The sequence below is a fragment of the Theobroma umbraticum genome, unplaced genomic scaffold, assembly GCF_002168275.2.
Source record: "Theobroma umbraticum cultivar Fairchild unplaced genomic scaffold, ASM216827v3 scaffold_30.0, whole genome shotgun sequence".
Classification (NCBI taxonomy): domain Eukaryota; kingdom Viridiplantae; phylum Streptophyta; class Magnoliopsida; order Malvales; family Malvaceae; genus Theobroma; species Theobroma umbraticum.
The window spans coordinates 10,248,693-10,267,803 of NW_018397254.1; the positions used below are offsets into that span (position 1 = coordinate 10,248,693).

A 19,111-nucleotide genomic window follows, 5' to 3' on the forward strand; every position below is an offset into this window, starting at 1 on the left:
ATGAGATAAATAATTAAGTTTTACTATAAATAAGCTTTAATTATTAAGAAAAGATATGTCAAAAATTGATTAAAAATAGTTAAAATTATAAGAAAATATTTTTAAATTAAGCTTATGAAGAAGGTTATTTATCATAATTTCCTCTTTGGATAGCATTCCTAAAGGTGCAAAGAGGCTGTTTGACAATTGGTACAACAAACCTAACTAAGGAAGCCTAGTCATTTATAATGTGATTTCACACTAATTCTGTCATTATCTTTTGTCAATGTATGTTGCATGTGATAAGAGTAGTACACAAAATGAAGAAAATTTTCAAAGATATAGCTGGTATGTGAGTTTTCGTACAGAGAATCTTTATTTTAATGTCATAAGTGTGGTAGCCAAAATGAAGAAAAATTTTAATGACATAACGAGATATGATATTTGAAAGATGATATGGTTTTATGATTGTGTTTAACATGTAAATGAAAGAAGAAGAATGAAATAATTTAAGAGAATGAGATAAATAATTAAGTTTTATTATAAATAAGCTTTAATTATTAAGAAAAGACATTTACTTAATTAATTATTAAGTCATGTTATAAACAATAATATTTTTTTTTAATAATTTCTTTAAATTGGATTTGACAACGAAGACACAAAAGAAATCATAGACTTGATGCTTTCAAATTCACAAAAACAAAATAAGTAACAATAAAACCATGACTAGCGTTTCCCAATTGCAGAATTGACATGACAAATTAAAATATTAAAATATTATTATCAAATTAATCAATGATTAATATTTTGGGCTTGGGAATCTACTCTCAAGCTTTGAGTACTCTATATATATTGAGTACCTACTTGATCTATTGTCCACCCTTTTTAAGTTGGAAGTTAGAAGACAAAATCATCATGGCCCTCGCTTTCACCTTGGAAACAGAGCACAATCAGGTTACAATATACTAGTTTTTTTTCCTTTCTCACATTTTCTTTCTATTTATCTATGATTTTAATTTGCCTTTTAACGCCATTTCTTTTTGGTGATGCCATAAACCCTTTTAAAACTTGGGCAATAAACTAATAACCGACGACCTAAGTTTGTATCCTTGACATTAAATATCCTCCAATATGTTTTATTTCTTACTATTCTTCTAAATTAAATAGTTAATAAATTAAATACTTTCAAGCATTTAGTTTATTAATTAATATATGAGCTTTTTGTCTAAAGAGTAAAATTTAAATCTCTCTTTTTCATATGTATATTTTCAAACTGATTTAATGACTTCAAAATTCAACAAATTTCAATATTATTATCTGCAGGTACTATTTGAGGGAGATTTATCGGCCAAAAAAGTGATTTTGAACAGACCAAAGAAGCTAAATGCTCTCAGTTATGAAATGGTAAGTTCGACTTACTTATTATATATAATATCCACTAAATTTTATACTATTCATTTGATAAAAATATCAAAATGTTAAAAAATCTAAATCAGCATTAAACTTTTTGTTCTTTTTACATGCAATTTCGAAGTAAAATGAAACTTATATATGCTTGACGTTATTGCTGAACTCTAATTTGCAGATCTGTCAAATGCTAACCAACTTCCAAGCATATGAGCAAGATTCTACAACAAATTTCGTGATTTTGAAGGTTAGTTAATCATCAGAATCCAAAAACATAGGAAAAATGATCTTTTAATTTGTTTAAGACTAGTCAATCGGTTGCTTCACTTTCCAGCTATACATGAAAATAAAGCAAGACACATCTTTATAAATTTACAATCAGACTTTAGCAAGAGATAGGTTTTACTTGTCACGGGTGATTACCCTCTTCCTATAAACTGGTTTATAAAAGTGTGTAACACACCTGTTTATAAGAAGTTCAAGACCTCTCGTTCCTATCCGATGTGAGATAAAGATATTTTCCTCGTGACAATAGTACATGCATAAACAATTAAATTAAAAATAGGTAACTTTGTACTTCTAAATCTCAAGCACGGGCTGTGTTCCCAGGACAGCTGTGGCTTTCTTCACTGAAAAAGGAACCTTTGTTGTCCAAAACTCTCAAACTAGTTTATCGCTCTTCCTCGCTATCCAAATGAATTTGGTCGAGCATCCGCAGCAAATCCTCCAAAGAGTCTATTTCTCGCTCAAATAGCCTTCTTTTAAAGATCAAGTTCCATTAATGAACAGCATTGCTCATTGCTACTGACCAAAAGTTGTTCTTGCAGAGCAATGGAAGAGCATTTTGCGCTGGGGGCGATGTTGTGGCCGTAGTTGGTGCTGTGATAATAGGTTAGTTTCTTCCTTATTCGTAATTTTTTTTTCTACTTTTGGTGCACTTTAATCTTTTACCATGTTAACATATTGAGCTAGTGGCTGCTTTGGCCTTTCACTAATAAAACAACATATTGTTTATTAAACAGAATTAAATCTATAATAATAGATTTTTACTTCCTTCTTTTTAACTTATTTATAATTAATATATCCATATTATCACTTATGTCTTGGTCATACATAATTTAAGATCTTAGATGATTAATGAATGATCAGGTCATTGGAGTTTCGGAGCAAATTTTTACCGAAAGCAATATGCTCTAGATTACTTACTCGCAACATATAAGAAGCCCTTGGTAAGTTGGATTTAGGATTACTGTTTCAATTATCTCATAATCCCTCTAACTCTTCTAATTAATTCTGCTTACTGAAGATTTCCCTTATCAACGGTGTTGTTATGGGAGGTGGTGCTGGCTTATCCATGCATGCAAAGTTTAGAATTGTTACGGAGAATGCTGTAAGTTTTCATCTTTCTGTTTCACATGTGTGTATATTGAACTAGTTTGAGAAAGAAATAAATTAACATTTATTAATGCAAGTCCCAACTTTGAACAGGTGTTTGCCATGCCGGAAGCGTCAATAGGCCTTTTCCCCGATGTTGGAGCGTCCTATTTTCTTTCAAGACTTCCAGGCTACTTCGGTAATAGTCTCTTTCCCGACCCGAACACATAACTGAATAAAGCTCTAAGAATGTAACAAATTAATTTGGAAAACTCTTCAGATGGGTATGACACTAATTAATGTAGGAGAAGTATTAAAATTTTTGTTCAATTCATGTCAAATATTGAAGGAGAATATTTGGGACTAACTGGAGCAAGGTTGGATGGAATGGAAATGCTTGCATGTGGACTTGCAACTCATTTTGTTTTGTCCAAGGTAAATTTTATTGAACGGATTTACATTTTCTTTTCGCCATGGTATGCATTCAATTTTCATAAATAACGATACTAACAATAAAAAACATGATATGTTTTGCATGTCTTAGGACCTAGTTTTGCTCGAAAATGAACTTGATAAAGTGCGAACCTCAGACACAACAGAGATTGTCAGACAAATTGAGAGATTCTCATGTGCAGCACCTATTAAACTAGAGAGTGCTTATGCAAGGTTGTTTGATAATTGTTGATAATTCCTTCTTCTGTCCTAACCCTTCTCTAATAGATTCTTATCCTACTTTTGAATTGCGTTAATACATCAGATTGGACACTATAAACAAATGTTTCTCTAAGAATTCGGTTGAAGACATATCATTAGCGCTTGTAAGTACATCTTAACATCTTATTCTTACAAAAAAATATATATATTATTAAACAATTAAATTAAAAAAATAAAATAATTTTACTTCGCTTTAATGTTTGCATGCAGGAGAAGGAAATGAAATATAAAGCTGAAAAGTGGATAATCAAGGCAATAAAGTCTATGGAAGCTGCTAGTCCCACTAGCCTTAAACTCTTTTTGAGATCAGTATGTTATTGTTCATTTTTTAAATAGTGAAAACCCACTTAATTTGTTGTTAATGTTCATATTTTATTCAAATAGGAGTAGTAAGGAGGTTTGAAACTGATAATGTCTTATTTCTTTTTTTGTATCTTTGATCAGATAAGGAAAGGTCGGGAAGAAACACTTAAACACTGTCTTAGTCGGGAGTATATAGCTTTATGTAACATTCTACGAGGATCTATTAGCAAAGATTTGTGGGAGGTAAGGACGAAGGATTAATGATGCCTCGGTTAATTTCAAGATTAAATGTTTTACTAAATTGTAACTCATATAATGATCCTTAAAAATGTAACACATGCTTGCAGGGTGGAAGAGCGAAGCTAATTGAAAAAGACAATAAACCCAAGGTACTCTTGCCATCATGTGAAGATCTACTTGCAATGATTTTTTAACACTTAATTGAACACAATTGCAACTATACATTAAATTCATTTCTGAAATCCTACTTTCGTTGGAACATATAAAATGTTGGATGCTACATGTTCTTAGCAGGACAAGACAATAGAGGGAAAAAGGGTATCAGTACATGGAACTTTAGATGTTAATAACAGAGTTGTGCAAGGCCTCTCTTTCTTAAAGAACACATACAAAAGAATGATTTCCTGCTGGTTTTCTGATACTAGGTGTTTCAGTTTCAAGTAATAAACAATCAACATATATTCTAAGATATATATATATATATATATATATATATATTTGAAATAAAACATCATGATTGTCAAAGTTTCACCTCAAGCATCTTCCTACGGAATTAGCAAATTGATTAGTACATATTTGTTAGATTTTTCTGAAGTAAGGTTTGCAAGATATTGCAGGACAAACAGTGTAGTATTTCATAAGAAAGACTTAATGGGTTGGGTTAGATTCTAAGCACAATGATGTTCATCAGCTTTCAGCAATAAAATGCTGCTATTCAAAAAAGAAAAAGATTCTAAGCACAATGCTTACAGCATTCATTTGATTTTCGTTTCTTTTTGAATATATATACGACAGTGGGAGCCTTCAAATTTGCAGTCAGTTAGCGAAGAAACAGTAAATCGCTATTTTACTGAGGTTGATGATACTCACTGGGAAATTCTACGTCTTCCTGATCGACCCAACTTGGTTGATGCTCTGAAATCCAAGATTTGAGCAAGTTTGCGTACAGACCACAAACAAAGATTTGGAGTATTGCAACATCTTTTAGTTTAATTCCACAACTTTGTAATCGTACGAGTAGATTTTAGTAGAAAACAACTACAACATATGTAGTGTCTCGTACGGAAGACGAATGTGAACGAGCAAAGAATAAAAGTCTGCTCGAGCCTTTGCCCAGTAGGTACCAGGTAGAGAGCTGCCGTTGACTATTTACTCGTGTGTTGCTGCTGTCTGATCTTGCCATGTCAAGAAAAGGGACCCCACCCTTGTGGAAACCTTTTCAAACCTATCTATTTTTAAAATAAATTTTATGGTGAAAGTGTGCCAGAACAGAGAATCTGTTCTTAATTCTAAGCCATTGGTTTGCTTAAGAATCTGAGTTGATCTAGTAAGGTAAGTCTTCTCTCTTTTGGTCATCCATTTCCTTTTTGCGATCGAATATGAATTGATCGTTACGCCCACCATACAAGCTTATTCCTTTGTTATCATTTCCATTTTGCCATGTAATATATTGCCTTTTGCATTTATTTATAATTCCTCTGTTAGGTTTCTCATGGAAGACCAAAAAAGTAAAGCGAAGCTATAATCTGGAATTCTGGATATCATTTGCTTTTTCGTTGTCCTTTAGTATCTGATATATAGAAAGAAAACAATTACAACCTGCTGAAATCTTGATTCGACCTTTTTTCATCACCTGGATGGAACCTCCCAAAGCATGATTCTGTAGAAAGCTTATATTAATACTAAAATAGTCTGAACAGAATGTATGCCTTTTTGATGGCAGGAGAAAATGTCCTTTCTTCTTGAATTCTTGAAATGCGCTCTGTGTTGTGAAGACGAGCACATTGATGGTCGTTGTGAGGATGAGTGCAGTGATATTAGTGACAGTGAAACCTCCTTCAGCAATATTTATAGTACAACTAGGATTTATAACACATTTGCTAGCTGGGTCTCCACTCCTAGTTCCTCCATAGACGAATCAACATCAATAACCAGAACTCGCTTAGATTCATCCCTCAGTTCATCGCTCTTGAACCCAACCAGAAAAGAGTCAACATGGCAGTCCAGGCCAAGTGATGTACCTGTTGAATACAGGGTAGTTCTAGGTTCAGAGACAAATAATCCTACTTCAATTGGATCATTGTATCTTAAGTCTGTGGAAAGGATTTGTCAAGTGCCTCAGAATCCTAGGAGTTCTGGTACATACAACATTTATTCATCTCCAACTCCCACGAAACCACCTCAGTCTTCAACTAAGCTGATTCTCCCTCCTCGTAGTCCATCGCCATCATCCCTTAAACCCCCAACATCTTCTCCTAAACCCCCCGCATCTTCAAAACCATCTCCATCATCTCCTAAACCTCCAACGCATTCTAAACCATCTATGTCGTCTCCCAAACCCTCTTCATCATCTTCTAAACCAAGTTCATCCTCCTCCTCGCCATCTTCATCTTCTTCTAACCCTTTTCCCTCCCTTAAGCCAACTCTATCCCCTGTGCCTTCTTATTGTATCGACCAGCAAGGGAAAGGAAAATATGCTTGGGCTGATCCAAAGGATACATTACCTATTTACAAGATTCCCAAGGACATTGTGGACTTAATCAAGAGAGACATTGTGCCTGAAGTTCTGGAGAAAGCTTTGTCTCCTTCAACTTATCAGGATTTTTTTGCAGCTCTCCTCTATGCTGAGGACTACTACATTGAGGTAAAGAAAACAATTGCCTTTCATGAAAAGTTCAATAATCCAAATTCTATCAAACTTTTCTATTTGTCTCTTTCTTTTAACCTAATAGACTTCATCAAAATTTGTTTTGTGTAATTTATGTCATTGATTTATTCATGTTGAATGTTTTGGTGTGGGATTTAGCTGGGCTGAATCTACTTATAAGACTATTGTCCTTAATTAAGCTATGATATATGATAAACAAGTACTCAACATAACAAGTAATGATTGAAAGCTTGCAATGGGCTTCTTGTAGCTTGAGTTGTAACCAGTCTTTTGACTAATTTAGAATTGCCTGCCTTAAAACTCCAATCTTTTTGTATCGGAGCAACTAGTGAGGACTGAAAAGTAGCATTACCATGAGATGCCAGAGTTGTGAAGTGTGAATGAAAAAGAAAAAATACAAAGCAGTAAAACTATCTCCACAGACTATCCAAGTTGAATGCAGTAGAGTTTAGTATGAGGGCTCAGAGGCATATTGATTGATTAGGCTAAATATTCTGAAAATTTCTTGTTAGGAACTTTACTTAATGTAAAACAATTCTTCCAAAAGGGTAATGACCACGCCCAAAAAAAAAAAACAAATTTAGAAAAAAAGGGCATGGTTTTGGCATTGACTGTCATCTCTAAAACTCTGTTTGGATAAGAACGTTGCTCACAGATAAAACTTACTTTAGGTTACAGTCCTTGGCTAGAGCTCATAGAAAGTAAATCAAATTATTAGAATTGCTTCGTTTAATGAGAATTGTTTTTGCCAAAAGAACTATGTTAAAACAAAAATAGTTGAATTTGTTTCTCTTGTATCTAATGCAAGGATATCACCTTATAAGGTTGGTTTCCTAGTTTTGTTGCTTAATTTTCTCCTCCACAGGACCCTACTGGACCACTTTTATCGGATACAGGATGTATATGGGGCTGTACACTACCAATAGATCCCAAAGAGACTAATTTGAATAATACATGAATAACAAGTGCAAAATGCGATTGCACCTCAATCTTTGACTTTTGCACTTCAGAACTTTCTTATGTATGAGATAGTTTCATGCTTCTCCGAATGAAATGAAGGGAACATTTTCTGTTCAGTCTCATGGAACAGTGTTTTTGCATCACAATTCAAGATTTTCAAGAAACTAATGAAATGAATGCTTTTATCTGAGACAGAAATGGAGCAATTTTGAGTTGATGAATGTGTCTCTGGAATTGCATCCAGCGTCAATCTATCAGAAGTCAGGCCAGAATAAGTATTCGAATGCAAGGAATGAGATGGATAATAAAACTTTTGTAGTATTTAAGGTTGATTCTCTTTCTAAGAAGCGGCCATTTCTTCTGTCAAGGGACTTTGTCTTTGCACAACCTTCTGGCAAAAAAATTGAGCCATTTCAGGTTTTGCCTCCTATTCTTGCATTATTCTATACCATAATATATCTGACTTTGATAGATTAAGAACTATTTGATTCCAGTTCAAAAACCAAGTACTAATTGTTAAGCTACCAAATTGCCTATTGTTCGTTTAATGTCTGGATTAATCAATGTTTAGCAGAATGTGTTTGGATAAGCATCTCACATACAATGGCATGATGCATAAGGACTCAAGCCAACAGTGTGTTTAGTACTAAATTTTGCACCCTAGCTTACTTTTCTATCAAGTCATAATTGGGGGAACCTTGGCATCTTGCCTTTGTTGCATAGTTTAGATATTGATTATATTCAGATGGATGTCTTCAAGAACAAGAGCATCATGCTATGCAACCCAATTTCTTTTGCACCTTTCTGGGAAATCCTAATGACAATATAATTTTACGTTCATCTTTTATATTGATGATGTGCTGGTGAAGTCGATGTTTTCTGCTTCATTTAACCAATGATTATGCTTGGTTGATTCCATCACATATCCGAAGCTTCACATAGAGGTGAGAAAGACCAACCCTTGTCTTTCTTCTGTATTAATGTTCTTAAGTGCTTGCAGGGTGTTATATATCGGGTGGTGAAGAGCACAACTATACTAGTTGAATTTGAAGAGAAATTTCATTCTCACCATGATCCAACCTGCAGATATAACATTAGGTTCTCGTTCAACAGAGTCTGCTTAAAGAGGGCTCACCAAGCAATTGCAGCTGCATCTACACCTGCTTCCTTAATCCAAAAGTTCGTCTTCCCTAATTCTGTCTCCCAAAATCTCATGCCTACCTCAACTTCTTTTCATCTTTATAACCACGAGCTCGGTCAGAATGAAAAGTCAGCAGTTCGTCATATTTTGAACTTTCGAGGCCCTCCACCTTTTCTAGTAAAGGGCCCTCTCTGCGCAACTTGCAATGATGGTTCTGAATCCTTTTCAAAGCAACTTTCAAGGACTGGACTGGTTATTAAAGAAGCAGTGCTTCAAATTTATCAACGCCATCAAGGGTCTAAAATTCTTGTCTGTGCACCTATCAATAGCACATGTGACATGATAATGAGAAGCTTGAATTTGGAAATTCCGGTGTCAGATATGTTCAGAGCCAATGCTGCATTCCGGGAGATAGAGGGGGTACCTATTGACATCCTCCCCTCCTGTCTTTATGAAGAAGAAACTGATTGTTTTACTTGTCCATCACTTAAGGGGCTAAGGAACTTCCGAGTAATATTGTCAACTTTCATTAGTAGCTATCGCCTGTATAATGCAGGCATAACAGCTGGACATTTTAGCTATATCTTTTTGGTGGATGCTTCGTCAGCTACTGAGCCAGAGACAATGGTGGCTTTGGCTAACTTGGCTGACGAGTGTACAACCGTTATAGTTACTGGTGCACCCAGAAATCGTTCAACCTGTGTCCGCTCAGATATTGCTAGGCGGAAGGGATTGAGAAGATCGTACTTTGAAAGGCTTTGTGAGTTTGGTCCATACAAAAATGATAATCCGATGTTCACAGCGCAGCTGGCAAAATCAGTCTCCTGAACGTTGCCAATACAGTGAGTGCATAGTGAATTATCTCATGTAAATTGATACCTTCTTTACTCTTTTACATTTGATGTCAACTCAGAGATAGAAATTTTGCAAGCAAGTGATGTTGGTTTGGGGTTAAATAAATTAGTTTTTGCCCATGAAATTTTTGGAATGAAACAACGGTTTGAGCTGCTCCGCTCTCAAATTCAAAATTGCCTCTCCCTCTTTGCAATTATTACATACAACAGAATACCCACTTCATGCTTACTCTTTTACATGGCACACAAACGACCTGTCTAATACCTGCAACCTCCACCGTGAAGCATGGTGATAACATTGATAACAGAACAATGAAAAATTCATCCCTCATTCAGAATAAAACATGAATGACAGATGAGTAACCACAATATTTATGTCAAAAGTACATAAATTTGCTGCCTAACCTAATGAGCCCAAAACAGAAGTAAGACTACACATATTTCCCTCTGTATTTTGGCTTTGATTCTTTACTGACTTTCAAATCACCTGATTCAATATCTGCTGGACTGAAAACGGAAGAGTGAAGATTACCATTTTCTAACCACTTGGTATGATTCTCCTTGAACTCCAAATGTTTTATCCTAGCTGCCAAAGCAAGTTCCTCAGTGTATGAGGATGTCTTTACCATGGTGAGTAAAACTCGACTGTATCGTGAGCTGAGTATCTGTTCAGAAGTGGCAACCAACTTGAAACATGGATGCTCTGGGAAATGGTCTCCTACAGAATCATCTTCTCTCAACACAGGATAGAAGAAAACGAGTCTGCCACCCATTACAAGCATCCTAGCAGCAAGGTCGAGCAAATCATGCACACACTCAAGTAAGCTATAAGGTGCAGTTGATGGTATGTGGTCTGCCCTTTTGTCATCAGGAACAGTGTAAGGGCCCACAATCCCCTTAAGCAATTTTCGGCCACCAGACTTGCGTCCACCCGCCCGAACTCCATATGGAGGATCACAAATTATTGCATCAAACACCTATGTAAAAGCAAGAAAGAAGACTTAAAAATCATAACTGACTCATTGATGACTACAGAAAATTAAGCAAAGATACCAGCTACATGCAATGTATGCGTGTGTATTTCAATCAAATCAATACCGTGAGGAAAGAGATAAGGAATCATAACAGTAAAACAAATTTAGAAGAAAAAACAAAGCTAATCAAAGGCGACCTACCAAATTCAAAACAATTAAAAATACACTAACATATTCAACAGTAAGCAATTTAACAAGAAATTACCTCCTTCAATCCATGACGCCAAGGAGGAAGATTGTTATCTGCCCTCAACAAAGCAATTGGCATTGGCAATCCATACTACAAAAAAGCAGTAGCAAATAAGCATATAATCTCATGAAGATATATTGCAGGTAGATGAATGAAAAAAATAACAAGAATTGCTGATATGTTGCACATTCACCTGCTTGAAGTTGCTCCAGACATTACAGTCAGGGCCACGCCCATCACGCACTACTCTGATGTCAATATCTGCACCCTGAACAAATTCAAGCAGTTGTCATTACACAAAAGTTACTGCACATAGGTTGCTCATATGATTTCCAAGAGAAGACCATCAGATGAAGAATAATTCAGAATATAGCAAGAAAATACAAAACCATTGTCATTGCTCCAAAGTGAGCTGCAGAAACAAGAATGCTCCCCGTGCCAACAAAAGGGTCATATACAAGTTTCCCAGGTGCAGCCTGTGCTTGATTGGCCATTAAGAAAGCCATTTCAGCATCCATTGCTGTTGGGCCCAGATACGTTCGGCTTTTCAATTGATAAGTGGGTATAAGCTTCCTGTCTGCTCCACCGACTTCCCTACCAAAAAATATTCGCCTGTGTACAACCGGTGGAAGCCCATTGGTAGTTGCATTGTCATCAGTTTCCATGAGCCAGAAATTGTGATCTGGATTCTTTAAATTAACTTGACCCTGCAATTATGCCGATTAGGATTGCCATTAGCAGAAATAATAATTAATAAAGAACCACCAGAAACTAATTTGCCTAATTTTGCAAAACAAGCTAGTCCAATTCTTCTTCTTTTTATTTCCAACATATAATCTTTTTCGTATTCTTACACGCCCCAATTATGACTTACTGATTCAAAGGAAATCGATTATGCAATTAAGCTTCATGATCGATAAAATCAAATTGAGAAACAAACCTTGAAAGGTATATATGAGAGTCCCCAAATTCGTGTTTTCTGTTCATGAAGACTCATAACCTTCCCAAAGCTATCAACAGTAATCTTAAACGTACTTTCAGACTCCAAATATGGCAACTTTCGTTCATCCGGATAGCTTGTCACAGCCTCTTTAAGTTCCTCATAGCTACTTCCTTCTCCCCAAAGTTCATAAATTCCCTTCACCAGTATACCTAGAATGTCCGAAAAAGAAGGTCTCAAATTTAAAAAATGGAAACACCATTTTAGTAGCGAAAGGGGAAGAAAAGGGAAGAAAGGAGCTAGTACTTACTTCGGTTTGCGATGTTCCTGGCGACATCTTCGGAAGGTAAATTGACGAAATGGAAAGGGGAGTCAGGGTGGTGGTGTTTGGGAAGCCGCCATTCTAAGGCCCTGTTCTGGGTTGCGAAATCTGGGTTCTGTTTGTCTTCAAAAGCTCCGAATAGGTCAGCCAGAGACTCAACTTCCGGTTTCCTGTAATCCAGCAATCTGTGGTAAAATACACACAGGTACCACATTGGTTTTATTTTTTTCTTTTATGGGATTTGGAGAAAGTTTTGCCTCTAGGCCAAGGAGGACGAAGAAGCAGAAGTGGAGCAGAGAGCAAGATTGATTGAAACCACAAAACCCTCATTTCTTTTCCATAAGAAACGATATCGTTTACAAGTTTTTAGCTGGACACGTGAGAGAGGCATGGGAATACCTCGCACCAACCGGAATGCATTTCCCTTCGGCTTCGGCTTTGGCTTTTAAGAGTTAAGGCCCCTTATCACGTTTGCGGTATTAGCAATACTAGTTTGATTTAAATAGCGCGTTTTTGCGAAATGAAATAATGTGGAATAAAAAAATTATTATTTTAATATTTGATTGGAAGGAATACTTTTAAAAATAAATAACGAATAAATTATATAATATATAATTATTTTATTTTTAACTGTTTAATAATTAAAATTTTAAATATTAATTTCTATAATTTATTATTAAATTTTTAGCTTTTATTTTTTTCTTTTTTCATTATAGTATTTTTATTTTTTTTACCCTTTTTTTTTTTCTTATCGATTAGCTATTGGAGATGTGATTGACATAATAGAGTATCAATTTGATGCTCCTCACAACTAGATATGGTGAGAAAACGCCAATCAATGTTTCTTGTAGCTAGCATTGTCGTCGCCGAATGCCATTACCCTCTATTGAGAGACTCTAGAGAGAAGGAGAGAGATAGAAAATGGGTAGAGATAAAGAAAATGTGAAATGAAGAGAAACTAAGTTATATATGATGGTAATTTTTTAATTAATTTAAAGACAATTTTATCCAATAAAATTTTTGACCTATTCTTCCACTACTAGGATAGCTGTTATCCAGGTTTTCCTTGGTAATAACTATTCAAATTTCTTCGAGAATGACCATTATTAGGAATAACTATTTCTATGAAGCAACCAAGTTATTAAAAGAGGCTTAGGAATAAGGAAATGGCTATTCCATTCTTTAAAACATGCTGTTTAAGTTAATGGCAAAAGCATTTTTTTCCCTCTTTCAAAGTGTTTTTGAGCATCAAATGATCAAATTTTCATTTTTATTTTTTTAGATTTAAATTTATCCTTTAATTATTTAAATATTTTAAATTTAAAAATAAAATTTTAATCCATTTCAAATAAAAAATAAAAGTATAAAGAGAATATAACTATTTAATTTCTAATTTGAAACAATCTTGTTATTTGAAAATGTTTTAAATGAATTACTTTATTAATTTTATTTTTTAAAGCATCATAAAAGCAATTTATTTTTTGAGCAAATGACTCTGTTCTTTACTTTTCATTTCTTTATATATCCCTTTCAAATATTTTATCTCTTCACAACACTTTTTCAGCGAAATGTTGGTTTATTTCTTAAATTATCAAATAATAGTTCAATATAACAATAATTTAAAATGAACTAAAAGCATACATATAGCATAAAAATATAACAAAACAAATACGAATACAAATTCAAATTGCAAAAGTTGATGAAATAAAATACTACTTATTTTATATCATATACTTTTGAGATAGTATTTTTATCATTTTATTTTATAAGTACTAGAGTTTAAAACAAATCCCAAGTCAAGTTGTCCATGGAGCTCAGGTGAGACTAACATCTCTGTGTTAAATGGGGGAATTGACATGTAGTAATCTTGTTTTCCTTTTGTAAAAGACTCTTTTGGTCAGGGAGAGAGGATGAGTTGCAATAAGTGAATCGAGATACACTAAAAGTAATAGAGAGGAAGACTGTAGCGGTCCTTGAAGCGTAAGTGCTTTAGGTGATAAGTGGTGATAGATGAAAAAAGGTGAAAGAAGCGACGGATACCAACGACTAATAGTTTCTCCTTACCTTCCGATCTTCAAGACACTCATATTTATATTAAACAGGAACACTTTCTTAGGAATTGTTAAAAGAGCACATTCAATCATGGGAAAACAGGCTTGTTGTGAAAGAGCTATTAAAAAACGATTTACGGGATATTAAAAAATGATCATGTAGTTGGGTAATGGGTATAAGTTTTGAGTACATGGAATAGTGGCATTTGATAGTGCGTCACATGTATTTTTAAAACGTAAAGAAAGCAAAAAAAGGTAAAATACATGTACTTCAAGAAAAGATTGAGAGGAAGTTCTTTTAACTATTTTCATATATGAACCACCAAGTCAAACTCTCTAAAACATCCCAAATGTAAAGATAACTCATGAACTATATCGCTTATTCTAAGTTACTTTTATTTCTCCGTACAAACAACTGTTCAATGCTTGTTCCTGAGCGTTTCTACACTTAGAACACTCCTGGGTACTTTCACATTGGGAACGTCCTTAAACACTTCCGTACTTGGAATGCCTTTGGGCACTTACACACTAAGAATACCCCTGCTGCTTCCACATTTGGAATATGTTGGCGCACTTCGAACACCCATAAATGCTTCCTCATTGAGAACACTCATGGGCGCTTCCACACTTGGAACATGTTGGGTGCTTTTACGCTTAGAATACCCCTACGCGCTTCCCTGCTTGGAACACAAACGCTTCTGCTTTCAGAACACCCTGAGGTACTTTCTCTTTCAAAACACCCTAGGCTTTTTTACACTTGAAATACCTTTGGATGCTTTTAAGCTTAGAACACCACTGCACACTTCCATGCTTAGAACACCCTAGTCACTTCCGCACTCGAAACGCCCTTAGACTCTTCTACACTTGGAATATCCCTGATGTAATTTTTTTATAAACAATACTTCAAAAATAATAGTTAACCAAAATTGGACGTCTACACCTTTTATTTTGTCATTGTTGTTAATTTGTTAAACATGTGGCGAGGAGCAACAATTTATTAGCTGAGTTTAAACAAGACTTGTATGCTCAGCAAGATTCTGCCCGATGATAGGGAATTAGCAAGTTTCTAAAACAGCAACAAACAAAGCAATTGAAGCAGCATCGAATTCTCTTCCCCAGAGATTCCGTTTCCCTTTCCCCATATATGCAATTCTTCATATCTTGGGGAAGGTCCCGTGTACAAATGAAAATCCACGATTATCACAATTTTCCAATTCCTTAGATTCAACTCAATTATATCGTGTATTCTTTACAGTTAAACCTCGGGCATTTCTCCCATAACAGTTAAAAGACCGACTGAAAAGGATCCCAACTCAAAAACAACAGAAACCAATCCTTTCAGGAGCATTAAGTCATCGTCTCAACTCTGTCAGGATGATCGACAAGCTTATCTATATCATTAAGGACCATATCAATTGTGCCGTAAGCAATCACCAGCAAACAAAGTCAATCCAAACAGCAATTTTCAGTATTCTCTGCTTCCAGCAAAGAGACAATAGCATGGCCAAACCCCGTTCTCTAATTACAGAATCAAAAGCCCTAGTTACAACCCAGGTATTGGTGGTATTCTAGACCAAGTAGCAAGGAAAAGTGTAACAGACCCATATTTTTAACCCAAAAAACATATCTAAGAAATGGAAGAAAACCTATTTTTATATACTTAATACCCATTTTATCTTTTACATGTGAGATCCGTGACATTCTATCCCACCCAATTGTGCAACACCCTTTGTAGAGACTCTTACATTAATCCAAATCTACCTAGATCTTTGTATCCCTTATAGAAACCCCAGTCCTCTATTGAGGAGAAGGACTCTTACATTACTCCGAATCTACCTCGACCTTTGTATCTCTTATGGAAACCCCATCAATGAAGATTTGAATTGCTCTAATCCTAGAAATCTAAGAAATCAATCAGATACAAGGAAATCAAACAACATACTCTGTGCACCTCTAAATTTTTAATGGTTCTGGTTTAGGGCCTCAAGGTTAAACATATCCATCGAGTCCCATCTCTTCAAAGTCTCGGTTCTAAATTGTCTATCATATGATCCTTGTCTAAAGTTGGTTGGATAATTAGACAAGCTATTGATAAAGAGAAAGGGATTTAGCTACCACAATCTTCCCTATGATCCTGTTTTTTTTCTTCTGAGAAAACAGTGACTATAACAACATGACTTCTCCAATTTAACAAAAAAAAACATTCAGAAATTAATTATAAATACAAATTGTTAGAAACAGAAAAGTATGCACCTCTAAATAACAACATTAATCTCTGTAAATTCTGAATGGAAACTCTTGTCAAGCTAAAATGCTGGAAAAATCATCATCCCTACCTGCCACCTAAAATCAGCCCAACAAGAAGATAAAGTTGACATCACCAGCAAAGCAGTACTAAGCAGTCCTTTCCCAGCAATCTTTACAACTCAATAAAAATAAGATACTGAGGATCATAGAATTCCTAATTTGAAGGAGATAATTGCTTCAATTTTGCTTGTAAAATTACACCAGCTTCATCTGCTAGAGTTTTCTTCTTAGATGCAACCTACATGGTCGATTAAACAGTTCCATTACCAAAAAAAAGGAAACGAGAATTAATCATTAGCAATTAACAAATATCCAAAAAAAAAAAACAATGTTACAATAGTAAGAACAAAGGCAACCTAATCTTGTATACTAAAAGATGAGCACCAGGTTAAAAAATCAAATAGATGGCTGAGCAAAGAGAAAAGGAAATTCATCCCAGCCAGGCCAATTAAGCTTGTGTTCATTAATTATTACCATATATGCTTTACCCCAAGAAAACAGCATAAGTGTCATCCCGCAACGAGAAATTATAAACACATATCCAGGCACATGTATGTCATGGGACTAATCAGGAGAGAGAGTAACCCTTCCTTTCCCAAAGTCAGGTTTCCCATCTAACCTTACAAATTCCACGTGCTCTTAAAGAAATCAAATCTAAGGAACAAGTGCCCATCAGCTTAAACCATTAAAATCAATAAGACTCTTACAGTTTTATACTTCCCCACAAAAGAAAATGGGTTAAAGGGCAATCAAAATCCCTTTTCTTTTTTAGTATGATAAGGATACCTCAACAAGTTGATCGAAATTGGACTTCAGTAAGTTGATCTTACGCTCGCAATAATCTTTTCCTTCAGCCATCGTTTTCTGGCAAACAATTGCAACATAACAGTGAATGAAAAAATTAGATCATAGTACAGCAAGCTCAAGCATTGAAAGCAGCAAATTCAGGGACAAATTCGTCAAATCAAGAAAAAATAGAGACCTCAACGAAGTATCCGGTGCCAATATCAACGAGAACTTTGTCGGCATCGTCGAGGGTCCCGGGAACATAGAGCGACGCAGTGAGAGGAACCAACATTTTCTTCCCTATTTTTTGAGAAAAAATTTATTATATTATATTATATAAAAGGAAAAAATGTTGAAAGACTTGAGTGACCTTGGCGGAGGAAAGTCGTGGAGGAGTGGAGCAATCTCAAGCGAGCAGTGGCGGTGCGGATGTTGTTAAGGCTGTCTTGTAACAGATTGACATCAACATCTGCTTGTTCTTTCACTGCTTTGAGCTGCTCCAAGCTCATCTTCTCCATGTCCCCCATTCTCATCACCTGCTGACCTCCTCCTCTTGACGACGCCATTCTTTTGCTTCTTTTCTGCCGATCTCCCCCTCTCTCTCCCTCTCTCTCTCCTATAATAAAACGCCCTTTTTTCGTCCATATGGAATTCCCCGAGTTATATCCCAACAGTTGGCTCGCATCGGGAGCCCCTATAGCTCAGTGGTAGAGCGTCAGTCTTGTAAACTGAAGGTCTGTAGTTCGATCCTGCATGGGGCAATGTGTTTTTATTGTATTACAATGGCATACCATACCATAGAAACAAGCAGTAGCTTTCCGTTATCGTTAAGGCCACTCAGTTAGGCCTCCTCTTAACTGTTGATGGCCCCTAAACTCCTAAACATTAATTCAATACATATGACAAATCCCCCATTGCATGTGCTCCATTTCAATTTTGCTAATATGAGCCCACGAATGTGTAGGTGCCCCAACTACTATGCCCAAGCCCATGAATGAGAGGAAAATGGCGGTAGACGGAAATTTAGCTGTCTCAAATCCAAAATGCAATTAAGATTGGATTCCAATCATAACAAGACTATCCCAACTTTTTCAACAAGGCATTTAATCCCAAGACCCCATCAATTATGTGGTCCTGACTCTTTTGTTCTGCAATAATTAATAGGGAACAAGGTACAAATATTTTGTTGAAATGATGAATGGTTTTTCTACTCGTTTATGTCTCACTAATTGTGTTTTTTCCTCTTTCGGCCAAGACTCGAGAAACCCTTTCACCTGCATCTCCACGCCATATCCAACTTTCTTTTCCTGAAAACTGCAAATTCCTTACCGTCTACCTTAGTAAACACAAGCGGCCACCATCTTCCAAGCTCTTTTGACAAGTAGTCTATTCAAATCATTAGATGGCCATTCTCGGAAACTGAAAACTCTGCAATTGCCTCAATGAGAAGCTTGTTGCAGCAGTTGATGCTCATATGTAGCAGCATTACTGCTAATTAATTGACATGCCAAATTGTGCAATTACCCAAACATTTACCCATAAGGAATTTCTTTCCTGCTGTATGTGTTTGTTACCGCCCTCAAGGCACCAAGAAGAAGAGGAATCATGAAAATTATTCAAGCATATGGCAATGCAGGTTCGTCATTCCCAGAAATTCAGTATGTTTGCACCGAGCAGCAATAAATAGCGCGGGAAAGTCATTAAAATCCAAGTCAAACAAGAAATATAATGCACTAGTTAGTGCCAAATAGTTCCCAAGGACAAAATCTAGAATTATAGCTAGTTTAAAGTTGTATTCTTTCTATCATCATAATCAAATAAACCAATTCTAGTTTCTAATA

At 35.4% G+C, this 19,111-nt stretch overlaps 4 protein-coding genes and 1 non-coding gene across 6 annotated transcripts in view; 2 read left to right on the forward strand and 3 right to left on the reverse strand.

Moving 5' to 3' along the window:
* Positions 1-651, reverse strand: part of LOC110428691 (borneol dehydrogenase, mitochondrial-like) — a 10,539-nt gene extending 9,888 nt beyond the window's left edge. Inside the window, exon 1 of the mRNA XM_089783484.1 lies at positions 632-651. Coding sequence (XP_089639610.1) covers positions 632-651 — 20 coding nt within the window. The remainder of the gene's footprint in view (positions 1-631) is intronic.
* A 1,346-nt stretch (positions 652-1,997) lies between these two features.
* On the forward strand, positions 1,998-9,765 carry LOC110428658 (putative 3-hydroxyisobutyryl-CoA hydrolase 3). 2 transcript variants are annotated; one of them, XM_021444560.1, is made up of 13 exons: positions 1,998-2,119; positions 2,214-2,277; positions 2,536-2,615; positions 2,693-2,776; positions 2,875-2,959; positions 3,110-3,195; positions 3,305-3,426; positions 3,518-3,578; positions 3,685-3,783; positions 3,919-4,020; positions 4,125-4,166; positions 4,813-5,349; positions 5,503-5,734. In XM_021444560.1, the coding sequence occupies exons 1-12, from the start codon at positions 2,081-2,083 to the stop codon at positions 4,948-4,950; spliced, it is 1,002 nt and encodes a 333-aa protein (XP_021300235.1). In that variant the 5' UTR covers positions 1,998-2,080; the 3' UTR covers positions 4,951-5,349; positions 5,503-5,734. The 2 variants fall into 2 exon arrangements, with proteins under 2 accessions (XP_021300235.1, XP_021300226.1); XM_021444551.2 differs by lacking the exons at positions 1,998-2,119; positions 2,214-2,277; positions 2,536-2,615; ... (7 more) ...; positions 4,125-4,166; positions 5,503-5,734 and adding exons at positions 5,741-6,661; positions 7,841-8,062; positions 8,646-9,765 and having other exon boundaries at positions 4,970-5,349.
* A 177-nt stretch (positions 9,766-9,942) lies between these two features.
* TRM11 (tRNA modification 11 protein) lies at positions 9,943-12,558 on the reverse strand. Its single transcript, XM_021444572.2, has 6 exons — positions 12,115-12,558; positions 11,805-12,016; positions 11,254-11,571; positions 11,058-11,132; positions 10,880-10,954; positions 9,943-10,617 (listed from the first exon to the last, which is right to left on the reverse strand). The coding sequence occupies exons 1-6, from the start codon at positions 12,338-12,340 to the stop codon at positions 10,072-10,074; spliced, it is 1,452 nt and encodes a 483-aa protein (XP_021300247.1). The 5' UTR covers positions 12,341-12,558; the 3' UTR covers positions 9,943-10,071.
* A 3,711-nt stretch (positions 12,559-16,269) lies between these two features.
* Positions 16,270-17,881, reverse strand: PFD5 (prefoldin 5). Its single transcript, XM_021444659.2, has 4 exons — positions 17,641-17,881; positions 17,467-17,570; positions 17,271-17,348; positions 16,270-16,722 (listed from the first exon to the last, which is right to left on the reverse strand). Exons 1-4 carry the CDS (start codon positions 17,834-17,836, stop codon positions 16,639-16,641), a joined length of 462 nt encoding a protein of 153 aa, XP_021300334.1. The 5' UTR covers positions 17,837-17,881; the 3' UTR covers positions 16,270-16,638.
* Positions 17,882-17,960: 79 nt separating this feature from the next.
* On the forward strand, positions 17,961-18,031 carry TRNAT-UGU (transfer RNA threonine (anticodon UGU)). Its single transcript has one exon. It is a non-coding gene; the product is annotated as a tRNA-Thr (tRNA).
* Positions 18,032-19,111: the final 1,080 nt, after the last annotated feature.